Here is an 18,818-nt window from a genome sequence, read left to right on the forward strand (position 1 = left end):
AAGAGTCAACAGATTTATTAACACATCCACTGTAGGAACATCAGCAGTATAGATAAGGAAAAAGTACCACAACAAAAACAAAAGAAAGAAAGGAGGGGTGGGGGCATGGGCCACCTTAACCAGGTGACCGCCCCTGCTCACCTCCTATAACAGAGGAAGTACTGAGCAGTTGGGTACAATAGCCACCCACTAACGATTAGATTAAGAATCTGAAGTGTCAAGGACACTTTTGTCTTCATATTGTGTATATATAGTTATATATATATGAATTATAACACTATGGGTGTTGTTCTTTATGAATACTGCATGTGTGGTTGCATATAAATATAAATATGGATTTATGGTATTAAAAGCATTCAGAGTAAAACATTTTATATTAATACTATTTCTGGTAATCTCTCCCTCCACAGTCTGGCAGATTGTGTGTATGTGTGTGTGTGTGTACAGTATGCAATGTAAGAGCAGTTCCTGCAGTGTGTCTTAGTGCACTTCAACTTGTGTATTCCTTCCTAAGTGAGTGAGTGGCCTGTACCTTTCAGACCGCACTCCGAACACGGCATATTGCCGTGTTCGCGGGGCCTAAACACGGGTCATGGTGCGGTCTGAAAAGGGCACCACGGGTCGAGCAACACGGGTGTTCAACCCTAGTATTGACCAGGGTTGAACACGGCTATGACCCGTGTCAACTGCGGTGTGAACGGGTGCCTGGGTCGAGCGACCCGTGTCCCGTTCACAGTATGGAGGAGGCAGCACTGTCAGCTCCAAGTACTGCCTCCTCCCGAGCCCCCGATGACGCGCCGCCGCCCAGCACCGCCCCAAGTGACGTCACCGACACGGCAATATGCCGTGTCGGTGTCAGAACTTTCAGACCGCATTGCCGTGTTGCTCTGGGGATGGGACCCGTGTCCTAATCCCGTGTGCGACACGGCATTTGCGGTCTGAAAGTAGTATCACTTGTAACTTACCGGGTATCCGTTTTATGGCGAGTGTAGGAGATAATGTCATTTTGTAAGCTGCTTAGTAAATATGAACAGATTTTTTAGCAAAGAACTATAATATGAAGTATGACAAAGTGTTTTATAGAACAGCGATGTAGGTTGTAAAAAAGAATGATTCACTAAGAAAGTGTAAAATGTGGCAGTACAAAACCAAGAGCTTTTTTTTCCCATTCATTCTTTTTTTTGTAAATATATTAATCAAAATGAAATCTGTTTGCTATTAATGTCTATACTATGTCTATTATTTATTACACTCTGCATGTCTCAGAAACAATGGGTTTGAGATAATATATTAGTGTAATGCATATACAGATATCTGCCTGACTGTGCAGGAAGGAAGTGGTATAACACTGGACGTTCAAGCTTCTTAAAACAGAGCCTTATGGGGTATTCCCAGCTATTGCACACAGACCATGTAGGGAAAGGTTAAGTGTGGACTATGCCACTCAGTTTTGTTCCAGTAGCCGTAAAGTCTGTGCCAGTCCCTGGGCTGTGCCAAATGCCAGGTACTGACAACACAACCAGTCCTCCAGAGTTACCCCACCTTCCCTCTCAAGAGCTCGCTCTGCCAGCCTTATTAGTAGCAATGTCCTCTTCACCTGTAGCCAGTTTTGTAGAGATCCTGGTCCTTGAAGCACTTCTTCCTGCGGACCCCAAATTAAGCAGCGCAGGGCTGCCTTAGCTTGCCCGACCTGTAGCCGATCTGATGGGCTATGCTGCAGAAGGAGTCCTGCAAGGCGGCCTAGACCACGTGAATATGGAGAACGACGTGGCACAGCTGGTAAATCCCTGGATCCATATTCACGTTCCTTTAAGCCCTCATCCAGAAAAGGGTTGGGTAAGTGCAACATCTCATAAATTAGGATCCCAGTCTGAAACTCATCACTTCTTCGGTACTGTGTTGCTCCTACAATCTCTGGAGCCATCCGTGATGGATCACCCAAGCCCTTCGGACGCCAGACACTTTGGCTTTTCAATTTAGCTTGGCTAAAGTTGGTCAGGAGAAGTCGACCAGCACACGTAGGGAATGCTCTCTGTTCAGAGGGACTTGTATCCTTGTCATGTTCATTTGGCTCTTGTGTATCAGACCTAAAAGAACAACTACACCCTGACTCACCTGGCCGGCAGCTGGTAAGCAGAATGTTGTCTAGTCGGAGATCACAGTGAGTAATACCTTGTGCCTTCAAATGCTCCAATGCCCCACACAGCTGGAGCAGCAACAAGCAAACTTGTCGTTCATATATCTCTGGCTCCCTGCGATGCTGAATGTCACCCTCCCGTACAAAATCTGCAAGTGTCTGTCTGGGGGGCTCGCGTGTAATCACTACCACCCGACTCCTCCGTTTACCCAATGAGCCTTGATTAGTGATTGGAGGCTGCTTTTGGTTTTTATTTGGTACCTCCTTTTCTTTAGAAGAAACCTCTACACTTGCTCCTTCTTGCTCTTCCTCCTCCTCTTCTGATACAGTAGGATCCTCCCAGGGTAGCAGGCGTGCAGGTACTTCAGCAAGAAATTGTCCACAGTCCTGTTGGATATTGAAATGTTCTGAAAGGCCCTGTCGTACTGCCAGACAGTGGTAGTATTGCTTCTGGGCTTGTTTAGACTTGCTGCGGCAGATCTGGGAAAAACACAGGCCAGGTTCAATTGCATGAAGTAAAGGAAACTATTGACAGATGGACTTAAAAATCTTAATACTTTACTTTAACGCTGTCCTTTCTAAACCAACTAACTACAAGTCCCAGCATGCTCTACTAGTTATAATATTGTAGAGCAAACTGATGCTTGTAGTTTCTAACACCTGGAGAGACAGAGGCCTGGTCCACATGTACAGTAAAATTACCCTTGTATTATAAAAAGGCTATCTGAAGCCCAACATTTCACACAATATGAAATACTTATACCACTTTCACATTGCCTAAACGGTTTCAAAAACGGTATTTTGAAACGGTATTTAAAATGGGTCTGAGCCTTCAAATTGCAGTAGATTACCGTTTAAATACCATTCACATCAGTCAACCCGTTTAATCCCCTGAACACGTTTCAAGGCAGAATGCAGGGGACAGCCTATCACAGGTCTTTAGTCTGTTGTTTTTACTAAATACCGTTTCAGAGCCATTCTCACTGCATAAAAAACGGCTCTGAAACGTGTAGGACTCTGCTTTTTAAACGTTTTTAAATACAGGTTATCTTTAACCGGTAAATGAACTCTAGCGCTTTCCCACTGCAGCCATAAACGTTTTAAAATGGGAAAAAACGTCAATATACCATTTAACAAGTGCAGTGTGAAAGGGGTATTAGTTACACTGGATGTGACTATGATGACCTAAAAGTTCTACTTAACTGTGTTCCAACTCTACAGCCTTCTCCTATCCGTGTTACCATTAGTGATAAACGTCAGGTCAAAAGCCCTGTAAAACTTGGTATTAAACCTTACACAATAGTTGGTATTATTCTTAACCAGAGACAATACAATATAACTAAGCATACCAGCAGGGCTCTTGTTGTCTTTGATGCAGTGAGCTACAAACCAACAATAGATAGTAGTAGCAGGCTGGCATGGTAAAGGAGCATAGTCGCATGCTTTAACTGTTTTTTAAAATGTGTAACTCACAAAAGAATTGGATTACCTTCACAGCATAGAGATTGCCAGGGTCCTGTGCATATGATGCACGGTAATACACTGCATCTCCAGCTTGGCAACATGGTGTGGGACTTGTTAGTCGGAAGTCTGGCCAACTCTCCAGCCCAAAATTGACAGGCTCTCTCTGCCCTGCCATGAAGATGTCCTCACAACGGGCAAAGAAGCGACGCAATGCCTCAGCCTGTAGCTCAGCAATTCTCCCCCCACTTTTTGTTCGCTCTATGGAGTCTCCCGACTCATTTCCACCAGTTTCCCAGCTACGCTCTGTATCATACGTGGGGTTGGCTAGGTTCAATGACGTCCCAGGTGCTCTTTCTGGTGTGGACTGGCGTGGTGTCAAATTCTTCTTTGGAAGGGGGGGTGGGGTTGGATGGGGTTCTGGTTCTAGAGGAGGGCTTCCTCCACGAGTCTGACGAGGCTGCTTGTATGGGATCATGTTTGCACGGGACTGGCCTGTGGATATAAAAGATTTATTATGTATCATTTTCTCACCTCATAAAGTATATATATATATATATATATATATATTATTATTATTATTATTTTTTCTTACACATTTACTTTTTAAAAGATTATCATGCTTCACTCCACTCAATCCATTACACCTTTAGTGTACACTGTTATAGACTTTTAAATGACTACAACTATATACCAGAATTTATTTTTTATCCCCAGCAGGGCCTTTTTGTAACACTCAATAATCAGATTATAATTTATTACCACACAGCTGTAATGTTATTTGCAGCATTTTAACTATGTTGCCAATATAACTTCACCATCATGTTTAAGTGTGAGTCCTAAGCAAGAACTGAACTCATGTGGTTGGCAATAGGTAAATATCTGCCACTGTTTGACCTGAAATATGATGATTGTAAGCTCTGTATATTTATTGTATTTTTAAACATTTACATATATGGGGGTATTCAATGTTAGGCGTGCTCCCGCAGCCATCTCCCGACGGGGGAGATGGCTGCGGGGCCCTATTCAATGCTGTCTTCCCCGACAGCATTGAACAGGGGTTTGTGCAGAAGGAGCCCGACAGCACAAGCTGTCGGGCTCGTTCTGCCAAGAAAAGCTGGAAATAGGTGAGCTCCTGGCCGGAGCTCGTCTATTTTTGTCATCAACTCTCGGCCACGCCCCCTTCTCGCCGCTTGGCGGCCGGGACATTGAATCCCGACTGCCGAGCTCCAGGCGAGCAAAACGAGAACGGGACAGGGGCACGGCTGTCGAGCTTGCTCGACAGCCGTTCCCCTTACATTGAATACCCCCCATAGTGTTCATTCCAGCACTCGCCGTCTTTGAAAACCCATGCAGCTCCTCTTCCCTGCCTGGGGTGTCGCTGTCTGCTGTAGTGATTCTAGCAGTGTGGTCTGTATATCAGCACCTATAAACCAGACCTGTGCTAGAAACACCACAGCAGACAGGGACACCCCAGGCAGGGAAGGGAACTGTATGGGTTTTCAAAGATGGTGAGTGCTAGAATGAACACTATACATATATGATATTAAGGAAAGACATGAGCGATTGATGTATTTGTAACAGAAATTCTCTTTCCCTAACTACCAGAATAGCAGGTGTCTGAAACTAGGGATTCTCCATCATTCTCAATCTAATGTCTTAATGGTCAGTTCCCATACCACACCTGACAGGGAACTTTTGAACTGCAGCTAGTCTGCCTGCAGCAGCTTTCCAATCAGCTGCGAGGGACACAAAAAGTGCCAAAATAATAAACATTTTTAATTGTGGGTGCAAATATGGCTTATTGAAAAAGAAGGAACGCAATGTTATACATATTTATGCATCACGGCAGAGCACTGATTTCTAAGTGTCTGGCTGCAGAAAGATGCACTGTGGCTCTCACCCAAGTTACTATAGGTGGCTCCCTCTGGGCTGCAGTCAGATGAGCAGTCAGAAGCATTGCCAGGCTCCTCATGATTATGAACCTCATCATCAGCAGGCGGGGATGCACTGTTTGGCGCAGTCTGCTCATCAGGGCCAAGGAGCAGAATGGGTCCAAGGGAAGGAGAGCCTTGTACAGGCATGTCATCAGGTGTACTGCGTACAGAGATGCTATACAGGATACATACAGAAGTATTATATTACATTAAAGGATCAAAAACATTTTACAGTAATGTCTGTATGGTAAAAACAGATGAGTTTGCTTTTTCAGCATCAAGAACAGGACAACAATGAGACAATCTAAAACTGAATCAAAGTAGAAAATGAAATAAACAATAAAGTGAATAAAAAGCAGGATATGGAGAGAGGAGAGAACGTGTGTCAACTAATGAATAAACAAATTTAAAAGCATTAGGTTAAAAAGAGAAGGAATGATAAAAAGCAGGCACTGTCTCACCGAGTCCTGCTGCTGACACAGTTCCCCATTCTCTGATATTGTCACCTCTGATTCAGTGGGATCAATTTGTCCTAAGGTCTGACCTAAGCTGCGTGTACCTGAGAGGGAGTGTCACCAGACACCCTCCCCTGTGACAGCTCAGCACACTACTCCCACCCCCTAACCTAGTGCTGATAACAAACAGAGGGAGGAGGAAGGGTATTCACCCTCCTTCACTGCACACACTCCCTGCAGTCATACCTGGCCAGGAAAGTAAGGTGTGTGTGTGTGTATATAGCAAAGGATTGGTGGGTAAGAGACAGGAAAATGGTTCAGTGATAGGATTATTGAATTTTTAGAGTGAATAAAATAAAAAAACAAGAAAGGAAATACTGGTAATAGAGGTAGACTGAACTAAGAGCATATAATAAGCACAGAAACAGAAGAGGAAGGAGTGGTTACACTGTAGGAAGTGTGTCAGTATGCAGATAGATAGATCTAAACTGCTAAAAAGACGCCCAGATCTTTCAGCTACTGAGGATACTCTGGGCTGTGGTGCATTTCTGGATAAAACAGGACTTCTTAATATGGTCTGGAAGAGTTACCTTGTTGGGACTCCTGTAAAGGCTCATACACACTGGGCGACTTTGAGCTAAAAGTCGCTCAAAACAGTAGGTTTGAGCGGCTTTCTGCTCAAAGCCGCCCAGTGTGTATGGCCCGGCGATGTGCGCTGTTGCACGCTCCTGCATCATTGCTGGGAAAGCCGCTCATCTGCTGGTTATACCAGCAGATGAGTGGCTTTGAGGACGGCTTTGCATAGCTCTGCGCTATGCAAAGCCGTCCTGCCCCCTCCGTCTGCGCCGGGCAGGGGGAAAGCCGCTCAGTGTGTATGTACTGAGCGGCTTTCCCCGCAGCGGTGATTGTCATCATCGCTGTTCATACACGCTGGGCATAGTCGCCCAGTGTGTATGGACCATTAGTGTGTTTGTAAAGATACATATTTAGAGCAAATATTAGGAGTCTGGTTTAAGGGGTGTTCACACGGTGCGATTTTATTTGCAATTCGATTCGATTGGGATTGAATCAAATGGCAAGCAAAACACTTTCGATTTGGACTATATAGTACAGATCTATACTATATAGTCTTGCCTGCACAGTGTATTTTTCTATTCAATTTTGATGCCGTGGTGCCACGTATCGGGATCGAATCAGCACTGAATGCGGCTGAAAACCTTTCGATGTCCATTCGATTTGATTTTGCTCTAACCATATGTACGGGGCATTAGTGTTATGTATATACATCAATATGCCTTATGGAACAAAGATATTATCATTATACGATAGCACCGTTATTTAAGACTCACAGCATACTTAAAGTACTGCTATCAGATATAATTCAATTGTATACAGACTATCTGCAAAGGATATTGTATTGTACCAAGGTTATGGTCAATAAGACGCTCAGCTTGCTCCAAACTTTCAAGTGCTCCCTGAAAACTCACCTCTTCAGGCAAGCCTATCATATTTAAGTTCTACACGCATAACCCTCTGAGGCACTTATGTATTGTATAGCTTCCCTTCTGGACTTGTAACTTGGTGGGACTGCTATGCTATTACTGATGCCTGTCCTTGTGTTTCCCTCCTATGTCCCTATAGATTGTAAGCTTGCAGCAGGGCCCTCCTACCTCCAAGTCTGTCTGTTGTTACCCAGTTTGTTTTATCTCTGTCTACTATTGTAAAGCGCAACGGAAACTGAATAATTAAATAAATTTATGGTGTGCCACATCTTTTACATTATATTCAGATGTTTGCAGAGGGAAATACTTAAAGGTCTACAGAAACCTGCTCCTAAAACCTTTACCAGAGATAAAGGGGATGGGATGGATACTTTTGCGGTTCAATTCCAGATCAAAGACTGAGACAGGCTCTGATTACTATAGTTTTCAACATGATATTCAACTTGTACATATGTAGTCAAAAGAGGTAAGATGTATTATTGATACTTGAAACAATCTTTTATTAATAACTGGTGCACACTGCAGCTAATCTACCACACTACCTGATGAGTAATAAGCATTCATTTAGATTTGGTGTGTGGTAAATGTTTTGTAATTAGCCTGATTGCAATTTAAATCTATCCTTGATAGGAAACGTTATATAATGCAGGACAATGGAGCTGATGAAGGGAAGCGATAAAGTGGAAGGTAATAATGCAGCAGCTTGTCAGCACCTTACTGACAAGCTACAGGCTGATTTTGAAAAGTGATAGTTATGAGTGAATTGGTTGATAGTTCTCACCTTCCACTTTATCACTTCTCTAGGCTTAATTACATCAGACCCAAGATGTGAAAGGATTTTACTTACTTCTATAGGTGACATTGGGCCAGATTTATTAAGCTCGGCAAAGTGATAAAGTGTCTGGTTTTTATCACCGGCCAATCAGTTCCTAACTGTAAAGTTACAGGCTTGGTTTGAAAAATAACAGTTAGGAGCTGATTGGCCGGCGCTAAAAACCAGACACTTTATCACTTCACCGGGCTTAATAAATCTACCCCTAAATGCCTAAAGGGTTACCGACATTGACTCATATATATATATGCTTTCTGCATTAAGCCCCCTTGTTACATGCATGAAGCTTATAGCCAGACGTGAGCTGGCAAGAAAATGCACAATTCTCAGATTTATGTAAGTGGAAGTCTTCCCTACTTACTACATACTAGGACATTTTGATTAAGAAGAGGTTATGCAGTAATTAACTTCTAATCCTCGCACAGGAGTCACAGTGACAAGTACCTATTATAGACTGTCACAGTCTTCGTGTAATTGTGGCCTGTTGCATTTGCATGAAAAAAAAAACAATTCTGCCTAATAATTGACACATCTTACTTGATATTAAAACTTTATACAGACAACTATTGTTTTTTTTAAATAAATGTTATTTTTAAATGATATGTCTTTGTTGGTTTACAAATTACATGTCTATGTCAGAAGAATATCATCACTACTTTTAAACTGTCCTAATGTTTTTAAATGGCACAAAATATGCATCATCCAGACAATATACAAAGTGTATTGTAATCCAAAATGTTTTCACTCCATTAAAATGGGGCTGTTGCTTCGCTTGCCGGAGGCAGGTGATACAAAATCTCAGATAAGCTGTGGCACATGTCGGCTTATCGGGGCTAATAGAATAGCTGACGGCGAGACAATTACTCCCGACCAATGATCGGGGGTAACTGAATACCGGAATAGAGGTTCCATTGCACATGGATGTAGTATGTTGCATTTTATTTTCTGTGAGTATTTATGAATTTCAAACCTCAAACAATCCAGTAAGTTGCCCTTCTTATAATGAATTTTACAATAAAATGTCTTCTCAAATACAATACAACACATGATTTACTATAAAGAGTATTTTACCTGCTAGACCTGGTCTCAGTACCCCCGCTGTCCTGTGGACTGACTGCTGCTCGCTCTTCTTCTGATCGATACACAAACACAATAGATGGCTTCTCCCCAGGCTCTGCTCGACTTTCGCTGAACCATTGGTGTCGTTGTACTGGAGGTGGTGGAAGCATGTGAATAACAGTACCATCAAGTCCGACTAGTTTGCCTTCCTCTCCTCTGTCCTCACCGCCCCCTTGTCCACTTCCCTCTTTCTTCCTCCTGAAAAAACTTTTGAAGGATATCCAACGGCGTGGCTTGCCATCCGCTGGTCGGCGTGGCTGTGTTGCAGAGTCGATTGGTAAAGGACGGTTAGTTCCCACTGGTTTTCCACGAGTTGCAAAGTGTTTGTGCAACATGCTGGCATGATAGGGTGAAGAAGTGGAACGTGGAGGTGGGAAGGGTGGAAGAGGTTCTGTGGTTGCTGACACAGTTGGACTATCATCACTGGAAAGTGCTGGAGATGTTTTGTTCCCGCTAATAGTTCCAAAAGTTTGACTCTGGGAGGAAAACAGAGTTTTCGGCCTTCCTAAAGAGCATGCAGGGAGTTCTGGATCTGATTGAGTCTCTGGTGGACGATGTTCATCGCTGCTCCCAGATTCAGGAGTCAAAGCTTCTGGTGGAGAACGAGGTGGTTGAATTGATGCCACAATCTGTGAAAGTACACGATTGGCACTCTCTCTGGGACAACCACTTGTCTCTTGGGAGACCCCAACACCAGATTCCTCTTTTTTTTGTGCTCTTGCAGTTGTTTCTATTTCTTCATAAGGATTACTAACTATGCTTCCAGAATGATGCTTTTCCTTGTCTGGAGGTGGTGGGAAAACTCCACCAGCACCCACAAAACTTCTGTAAATAGCCAAGTTATCATAAGCACTAGGATTGATGAGGATGGGAACTTTGTCAGCGCTTTTACAACTGTGGGCATATTCTGGTTCATCATGAATGATAATAGGAAAAGGTGGCATTCCTGCATTGTTATAACTGTTGAATTTGATTTCAGATAGATTGGGCGAGCGGACAGGTACAGTATGGGCACTCAGACCAGTGGTAGGAGAAGTTGGAGCAGACTTGTAACAGTTTCGTTTAGGAGCTTCTACAGTTTCAGTTTTCGCAAGCTTCTGTCGAGGGCTAGTACTTGAAGTCCAAACCTCCTGGTAGCGTGTAGAGCTAGACTTTTTAAGTCTAGTGCTCAAACGAGAAGGGCAGTCTCCAGCCATAGCAGCGGATACATCTACTACAGTGTATGGCTTACAGACTGGCTGCTCCAAGCTTACCACACGATATGGCTGTGCCTGAGCCATACCCATATCTTGAATAATTTCTTGTTTTGTATCATCTGGCCCAGCAGCTGCTGCATTTTCCATAACTACACTTCCATTGCAAAAGAGTCCTCCAGAGGAAGAAGAAGAGGAAGATGAGGTGGAAGAGGATGGAGGGCATGACAGAGAATCAACCATTGATGTATCAGGGGAAGGTAATATCATATTCCTTTCACCCTCTCCTCCCACATCACAGCCATTTAGGATCTCATCATAGCTATCATCATAGTCCACTGCACATACTCTTTGCAATGACTTTTGGCGTAGTGGCACAGTGTTCCACTTTTCTCGTCTCCCTAGTCTGCCTGGCACTGGAGACAGGCTGCCACCTTGCAGATTTGCAAATCGTGGTTGTCCCCTCATGCGAATCTCCATAGCTAAGAGTTCCTCATCACTCTCTTCCCAGCTCTCCCGCTCCCCTCTCTCTTCTTCATCTTCATCACCCCAGCTGTCATCACCACTGGAGAATTCTGGATAGCAAAAGCGTCCACCATCCAATCCAATGACTGCACCCTCTTCCCCACTTAATGCTACTCGTCGAACAACTTTCTTTGGGGCAGAGCCTTCATGACGACCTCCAGATAGACAGCTGGTTGGTGGCTTTCTCTCTAAAGAGCGTCGATAACATTGGTTGATCCGACATAGAAAGTTCTCTCGAGCTGTTCCTTCTAAGGGAGGCATAGGATGACATGGGCCACCCAATCCTGCTATCTCCTTCAAAACCTCGGTGAGCCCACTGCTACCCACATGGTTGTTATTTGTGACTACCGATTCTAATCCTGTGTTGTTGTTTGCCCTATCTTCATTACATACAACAGCTGGGGCTTGGGTTCGGGTGTTTTGAGGAGGCAGTGGTGATCTAGCTTGCCCTGGTAATGGATGGCCCATTGCTCCATCCACAGCCATCATGGTGGGCTTCACAGCTATTGTGGGTTTCTTGGCTACAGGTGGTCTGAATCCTGTGGTGGCACGTGGTCGCTGGTTGACGCTGACTTTGGCATGATGTGCTCGGTAGGGAGGTGGTGGCGGAGGGGGTGGAGGGGGCTGGACAAAATTGCCTCTGCCAAGAGCTACCAATTGGTGCTGTCCTTTGGGCTGAAAACAGTTCTTGCACTCTCCTGGTTTCCAGACATGCTCTGTAAATGAGCCGCAAGCAGACATGATCACTGGTACTGCAAAGCATGGCACCAGGGCACGAAGTGGAAAACAGTCAGAAAGTCATAGGGCAGAATACAGTAATAGGTGAAATAACCGTTTCACAAACCTGGAGAGAAAAATATGCTTATTAATATTGAGCAATACATGAGACATAAACAAGCAATTTAAGTGATTATATCTAATGTCAACCCATTCATCTGCAATACATGGATACAATTTTTATAATCTTATAGCTTTAATAATGCTTTGAGATATTGGGCCCCAAAAAAGTTAATACAGCAGCATGTTCTGGCGGCCGCCCATCTGCTAGTTTATGCAAATAGTGTGCAGGCCAGACGCAACATCATTAAATTTGACCCAGCCCTATGGCAGATGCAGTTTCTCCATCTGTCCAAAGCATCATGCATTTGCGTCTGTGTGTCTGGGAATGCAGTTGCTTGCATTGACACTCCCATAACACTCCCACAGAATGGACCATTCTTGTGTGCACAACTTTCCATTGCCCAGTCACTGCTCCGGTATGTCCATCACTTTCCGCCACCTTTCTGCTACTACCAGTCCAGTTTATAACAATACAATATGCATACATTCTATGCCAGAACTGGCCAACCTGGCTCTCCAGATGTTGTCAAACTACAAATCCCATCATGCCTTGCCACAGTTTTGCTATAAGGGAGTGTTAAAACTGTGGCAAGGCATGCTGGGATTTGTAGTTTCATAACATCTGGAGAGCCACAGGTTGGCCTGTCCTGTTCTATGCAATACATGTGCTCTAGGTGTTCTCAGAAATGTTTGCGCATAGGTAGGTACAAATAATCTCTCAACTATGGGAACATACAGTTAACAATATAGGCCGTGGCTGGCCTCTATTAAGCGTATACAACGCCAATATCATTCAGTTAGCTCACCGGTGGTCGCTGTACATGAAGAACATATGGCTATATAGCCAATTTGACCTGCAAGTTCAGTAGACAAAAATCATTGTTAACGACGCGTGGGAGCATGCATCGGTAATGATATTGATTATACATACTAGACGATTTAGGGAACGATATCGCTCAGAAGGCCCTTTCTGAGCAATATATTTCACTATATGCTCTAGAGCAGTGGTAGCCAACTACGGTCCTCGAGAGCTACCAACAGTTCACATTTTCCAGACAACCTAGCTGCTGCACAGGTGCACTCATTACTAGTTGAAACATTTTCAAAGATCCACAGGTAGAGCTTATTACTTCACTTGTGATTCTGTGAGGAGACCTGGAAAACATTAACTGTTGGTAGCTCTCGAGGACTGGAGTTGGCTACCCCAGCTCTAGAGTGTATGGGGCTTTACAGTAGACAGAGTGACAGTCGGCATGCCACAGTATGCCATCCATGACCATGCATGGTGTTTGGAACATTATTTCAGCATGGGATGGAATGGCGGGCCTTCCCTGGCATCTGTAAAAACTGCATTTCAAGACAATTTCCAGAGACATCCATCACCAAACAAAACTATCCTGTCTTGAGAGGAAATGTTCCGAAAAACAGGGTCCATGGCTCATAATAAAGGACATTCCGGCAGACCCAGCAGCACCACAAGCAATGACAATGCTTGGAGTGTGATGGACAAGGTTACAGTTACTCTTTTTTTAAACACCCTGTACAAGCAAAAGCAACAACTGATCTAGCAAATCTCACTTTGTTTTATTAAAGCAATTGAACAGATATACTACACCATTACAATAAAGAGTGTGCCTCCGTTACACAACTGCTGAATTTGACAATTTGAATGCTGGTAGCACACTCCCGATCAAACTATGCTCTGCCAAACTATTTGTTTCATAGAAATATACTGGTAGGTTAATTGGCTCCCAACAAAATGAACCCTAGAATGTCTGTGTGCGTGTGTACATGTGGTAGGGAATATACATTGTAAGCTCCACTGGGGCAGGGACTGATGTGACTGTTCTACTAAACTCTGTAAAGCGTTGCCGAATATGTATGCGCTATATAAGAAATGGTTAATAAATAATAGAAAATGTGTGTGTATATCTATCTATAGATATAGATATAGAGAGAGAGAGAGAGAGAGAGAGAGAGAGAGAGAGAGAAGATTGCAGAGCCAAACACCCCCTCACTAGCTGTCACATAGAAAACAAGCTTGTACAATCAGATGAAAGGGTTTTAGTCCTTTTTACACACACACACTATTTTTAAGATGCCCTTGCATATAATCAGGGCTGAGAATTCCCACAGCTTTATATTTGTAAGCATAAGTGGCTATGAGTATTTTCCAGTATGACTGACAACATCCTTCCTCTTGTGTGACTGATGCACTTCAGTAATTTTTTTTAACATTTGCAAAATGTCTGACATTTCTAATGAATGACTTTTTCAATGGTAACAAAACTATTCCCATCCACCTCCTGTCTGTAAAACAATTTAACCCCGACCTCACAACTAAAATTATTTTATTTCCATCTTAAAATTCTACTAACATCTCCAGATGTTCTCAATATACAGGTTTATTTCTAATCTTGTAACATTCTTTAATAATCTACTGACCTCTCAGCACCCTAAGGCAGGCCCAAGCCTCATCTGCAGTTAGTATTAGCAATATTAGCTGTTCCCTACTATTTGTTTCCGCTCAGTGAGGAAGGAAGACATTAAGGGTCTGGACACTGGAAATACCCCCCCATCACCTCAACGTCCTGCCTCTGAATCACACATGGGTGTGAGAGAGAACCCTCCCCTGCCAGAGTACTGCAGACCATCTCTCTATTAACTCTTTGGTAGAGCCATGCTTTATTAAAAATGCTCACATTCAGGCCACAGACAAGACACCGGCATAAAATATATGTGACGGGCTCCATCTCTCAATACAAATTCCTAAGTGAGTTATACATTAGCATTTGCAACACCTTATTCTTAAATGTTAGTGAGACAACTTGCCCTAGGGTGTATTCACTTATCGCTACCTGGCACACAGATGGAATACATTGTCATACTGTATACATTGTCTTGTGTGTGCGCGCTTCACCACATATGTACAGTAAGAGGTTCCAAGTTTGACAAAGCAGAGCATGTGCCTGTGACAGTAGGCAGACTGCGTGTCTGTATAGATGTGTGACAGCACAGTGTATACGTGTATGTACATTTGTGCATATAGGTCCATGTTCCCTGCCTCCTGGGCCTGGGAAGAGTTACAGGAATGCTCGGTATGTCTGGGGGGGTCAGTCTGGGAGCAGGGAAAGTATGTGCTATTTACAGGACAATATGGGGGGAGGAGGCTCAACACCCAGTCAAAGACCCATAGAGCATCACTGTTAAATTCTACCCAAACCAGACTTTTAAAGAGTATCTCTCCATTAACCCTGCAATTACTAGGGACTGGCGGATCCTCCTCTAAAAATTCCTGTCAGAACAGTTCTTCATTAACCCACATCCTGCCACTGACCAGCAGACCACAGCACAGATATTACTGCAGAACTACAGATGTGGACCCTTTGTGCTCTGAGACAGAATACCAGGCTATCACTAACACCCCCCCCCCCCCCCCCCCAAAGGTACTCACATCACACACACACATATACAGGACACGGCTTTATCAATGTCCTTTACCAAACCTTCCTAGCAAGGATATGCAGGGTATTACTTCATTAAGCCTCCTATGCGAGCAATCTGAAAATCACCCATCCACTGCCAAAGAGCTTACGTTACGAGTGTCTATTGTATGTAACACATTCTGTTCCTGCACATCAATCCCACACATTCACATAAAACCACAGCAATTCCAGCACTCACCAGAACAGACGTTTAGCTGATCTGTCCCTGCTGAGCAAAGATGGTCACACTGCGCTGATCAGCTGAATATGTATGTGACAGAGAGGGGCATGTACTGTATGAGAAAAAACTGTGTGTATGTCTGTATGTATGTGTCGGAGCAATCTGTGGCTGAAGCCAAGAGACCTCAGTGTGTTGGAGCTGTCAGCTTTGACATATCCATGCATTAGCTTGACAGCATTGTGTTTGAAACGCAAATCTAACAGGACAGTGTCAGTGCTGTATGTTTCAGTGCTGTGTGTGTCAGTATTATCCAGTGTGCATTGGTGCTTGGTCTGTGTATGTATGCTTGCTGGCCTGTGCTGTGTGTGTGTCCCTCTCTGCGTGTGTGTGTGTGTGTGTGTGTCACTGCCAGTGTGTCTGACTCTCTAGCTCACTCTCCCCCTGCAGGGAATGGTAAGAGCTGCAAGCAAATCATTTCCTGAAAGAGGCAGGCACACATTTCCTTTCCCTCACACACAGGCACCCTCTGCATAAACACACACATAATGGTGCTCTCATGTATTGTATGTATTATGTTGGCAAACAGCAGCAACATTTTACATATTACATATATTATTGTGAGAAAAAAATACACATTATACATAGAAAATAAACAGTGACAAAATGATGCATGGAATGCAGTGGAACACAAATCTAATGTGTGCAATTCCAGGTGAGAGGTACACTGGGACAGCGATGGCTGTAGGATATTGGAAGGGTTACTAAACCCAAGGAGCCAAAGAAGCAGAATTCTGCATATGTGAACTTCTAGGAATGTAATGTTGTATATGAAAAGACCCCGTTAGCACTATATTACTATTGTAAAGCGCAACGGAATCTGCTGCGCTATATAAGAAACTGTAAATAAATAATAAATAAATACATTGGATGCACGGGCTTCTTAAATGTATGTTGATTTTGAACTGTTTAAAATGTTATTATAAAGTGGTAAGCCCTATGGTCAGAAAGATAGAGGACAGCAAGATTCAATACCCCAGGCAGAGCAACAGAATGGTGATATGAATGAATGAACGAATGAATGTATGTATCAATTATTTTTTTTTAATCTTTTATTCTATTTTTAACAGTTATCTTTCTATTTATTTTTCTCTTACCAAGTGTTGAACCAAAAAAGTCTAGCCAGGTCATGCATGTGCTTGTCCCCTCAGACAGGCCCAGAAATATGCCACATTAACCCCTGCTGTGCCACCATAGTATCACTCTACTCCCTTGGTGCTATTTTCTAATACATTTCAGCAATAATCTATTTTATTTCAGCAATAAAGACATTCACTGTTATAGCTGCATGAAATAGGCCTCTGTATTTCCAGCTTTCCTCTTCAATACTCTGCTGTTTATAAAGAGAATGTTTCTCTGCACATGTCTTCCTCTGTACTTTCACCCCCTTTGGTGCAATGCCTGGCCTGCAATCCCTATTCACCCAGTGTCTCTTATTCAGGATCCTAAAAACTGGCTGTGCTATCAATCTGTCTCTTTATCAACCAAATAAGTATTTACATAATGGAAAGCCAGAAATGAGACAAAAGTGTTCCCAACTCTACATTGAGTTCTCTCTCTCTCGCTCTCAAAATAAAAAAAAGGCCTCTAGAATGAAACACCTGTCACTTCTGGAATGGTCACTGATATCTATTATTTCACTGACGGCCTAAAGTCCTTGCCACCACATTTAAGAGAATCAAATAGCTTTGTTAATTTAAGAGGGAAATAGAGAATGTACAGTACTGTATACACATGCAAGGAAGAAGAGCTTGGTAATTCAACCAGCTAAGGTCTTACATTAGAGTCTCTAATGGTGTGTACACTACAAAGGGAGGTTCCCATGGGGTGGATATTAATCAAGAAGATCATAGGATTCCTGAGGGATCCCATTCCCATTATAGTCAGATCCTCTTCCCCTGTTAATGGACAGCTCATTCAAGGATACATTATACTATTGCACTATGTCATTCAGAGGACTATGCTTTTAATAAATAATACCAGAGCTTTCAGGAAAAATTGCAAACGCTTATGTTTGGAATAGAGCCCCAACAAGCAAAGAAATTAAAGGAACACACATAGAAATCAGACATAGTGAATTGGACCTTCCACCTCCAAATAAAACTGTGTCTTTGCCAAATTAATTGTGGTTTAACTTATTTATGGTAATGTCTATTAAAACAGGGAAAAATTCCAGTATCTCCTCTCACCTAACACTTCATTGGCAGGTCACCTGTATTTGCGAATTAGTACACTGTATTGTTATTCTATACAAGGACTAGAATAAAGACAAAAGAATTGGGATTAGCGAAAATCTAAATTTTTACTTATCCCATAAAAGGACACAAAGTAAATAAATAAACCATGGCTTATGTTTATAGACCCGAAGCTTCACATTAAATATTAAGAGTCAAGACACAAAGAAATAAATCTTGGACTGATATCTCAGGATTTTATTCAAGGACCAATAGTAAAAATAGATAAAACAGCCCTCAACACACAAAGATCCAAAGGCGCAGAACAAGACACAGATAAAGGTCATCCCAAATTGTAAAAAAATAATTAGCGGTAAATTTAATAAGCTCCCTTGTTTCTGACGAGTTTAAACTCATCGGGTTTCAACATACACGTGCCATACACATTTATATCGGTCCCTGGGGCCATAGCATTAACCTCCAAACTAGTCAGCCCTGCCCGGGTCCCTGGAGTGCCCACCCTCAGGGGCACCCAAGGGCCAGGGTTGAAAACCTGGTGCTATGCCCGGCACACCTTGGCGGTTGTGCTGAGTTCATAGCTATTACAAGTGTACCAAGAAAGAATTACCGTATTTTTCGCTACATAAGACGCACTTTTTCCCTTAAAAAAAGTGTGTGTGTGTGTGTGTGTGGGGGGGGGGGGGGAGGGGGAGGGTGTGCGTCTTATGGAGCGAATACTGTAAAAAAGAGTGCACATTGGGGTCGGGTCCTGGATGCTGCTGCTGCGCTGGCATCTCAGGAGCTGCAGCAGAGCCCGGCCTCTCGGTAGTCATGTGCATCGAACCACACAAACTGAAGTAAACATGTATACACACGGATTCTCTTCCACCATATGGAGAGCATCCATACGCCATGGAGTA

The 18,818-nt window shown here is 43.2% G+C and overlaps 1 protein-coding gene across 3 annotated transcripts in view; it reads right to left on the minus strand.

Annotated features, from left to right (window-relative positions):
- The window catches only part of PEAK1 (pseudopodium enriched atypical kinase 1), a 60,516-nt gene continuing 41,698 nt past the window's right edge, over positions 1 to 18,818 (minus strand). For 2 of the 3 annotated variants that reach the window (XM_083183598.1, XM_083183599.1), the window contains exons 2-5: positions 9,396 to 12,005; positions 5,502 to 5,710; positions 3,627 to 4,093; positions 1 to 2,617 (exon numbers count right to left, since the gene is read on the minus strand). In XM_083183598.1, coding sequence (XP_083039724.1) covers positions 1,445 to 2,617; positions 3,627 to 4,093; positions 5,502 to 5,710; positions 9,396 to 11,902 — 4,356 coding nt within the window. In that variant the 5' untranslated portion in view covers positions 11,903 to 12,005 and the 3' untranslated portion in view covers positions 1 to 1,444. Of the gene's footprint in view, positions 2,618 to 3,626; positions 4,094 to 5,501; positions 5,711 to 9,395; positions 12,006 to 15,685; positions 16,098 to 18,818 lie in introns of those variants that run through there. The other variant, XM_083183597.1, reaches the window with a different exon arrangement.

Source organism: Crinia signifera, chromosome 4 (assembly GCF_055691185.1).
Source record: "Crinia signifera chromosome 4, ASM5569118v1, whole genome shotgun sequence".
NCBI lineage: Eukaryota > Metazoa > Chordata > Amphibia > Anura > Myobatrachidae > Crinia > Crinia signifera.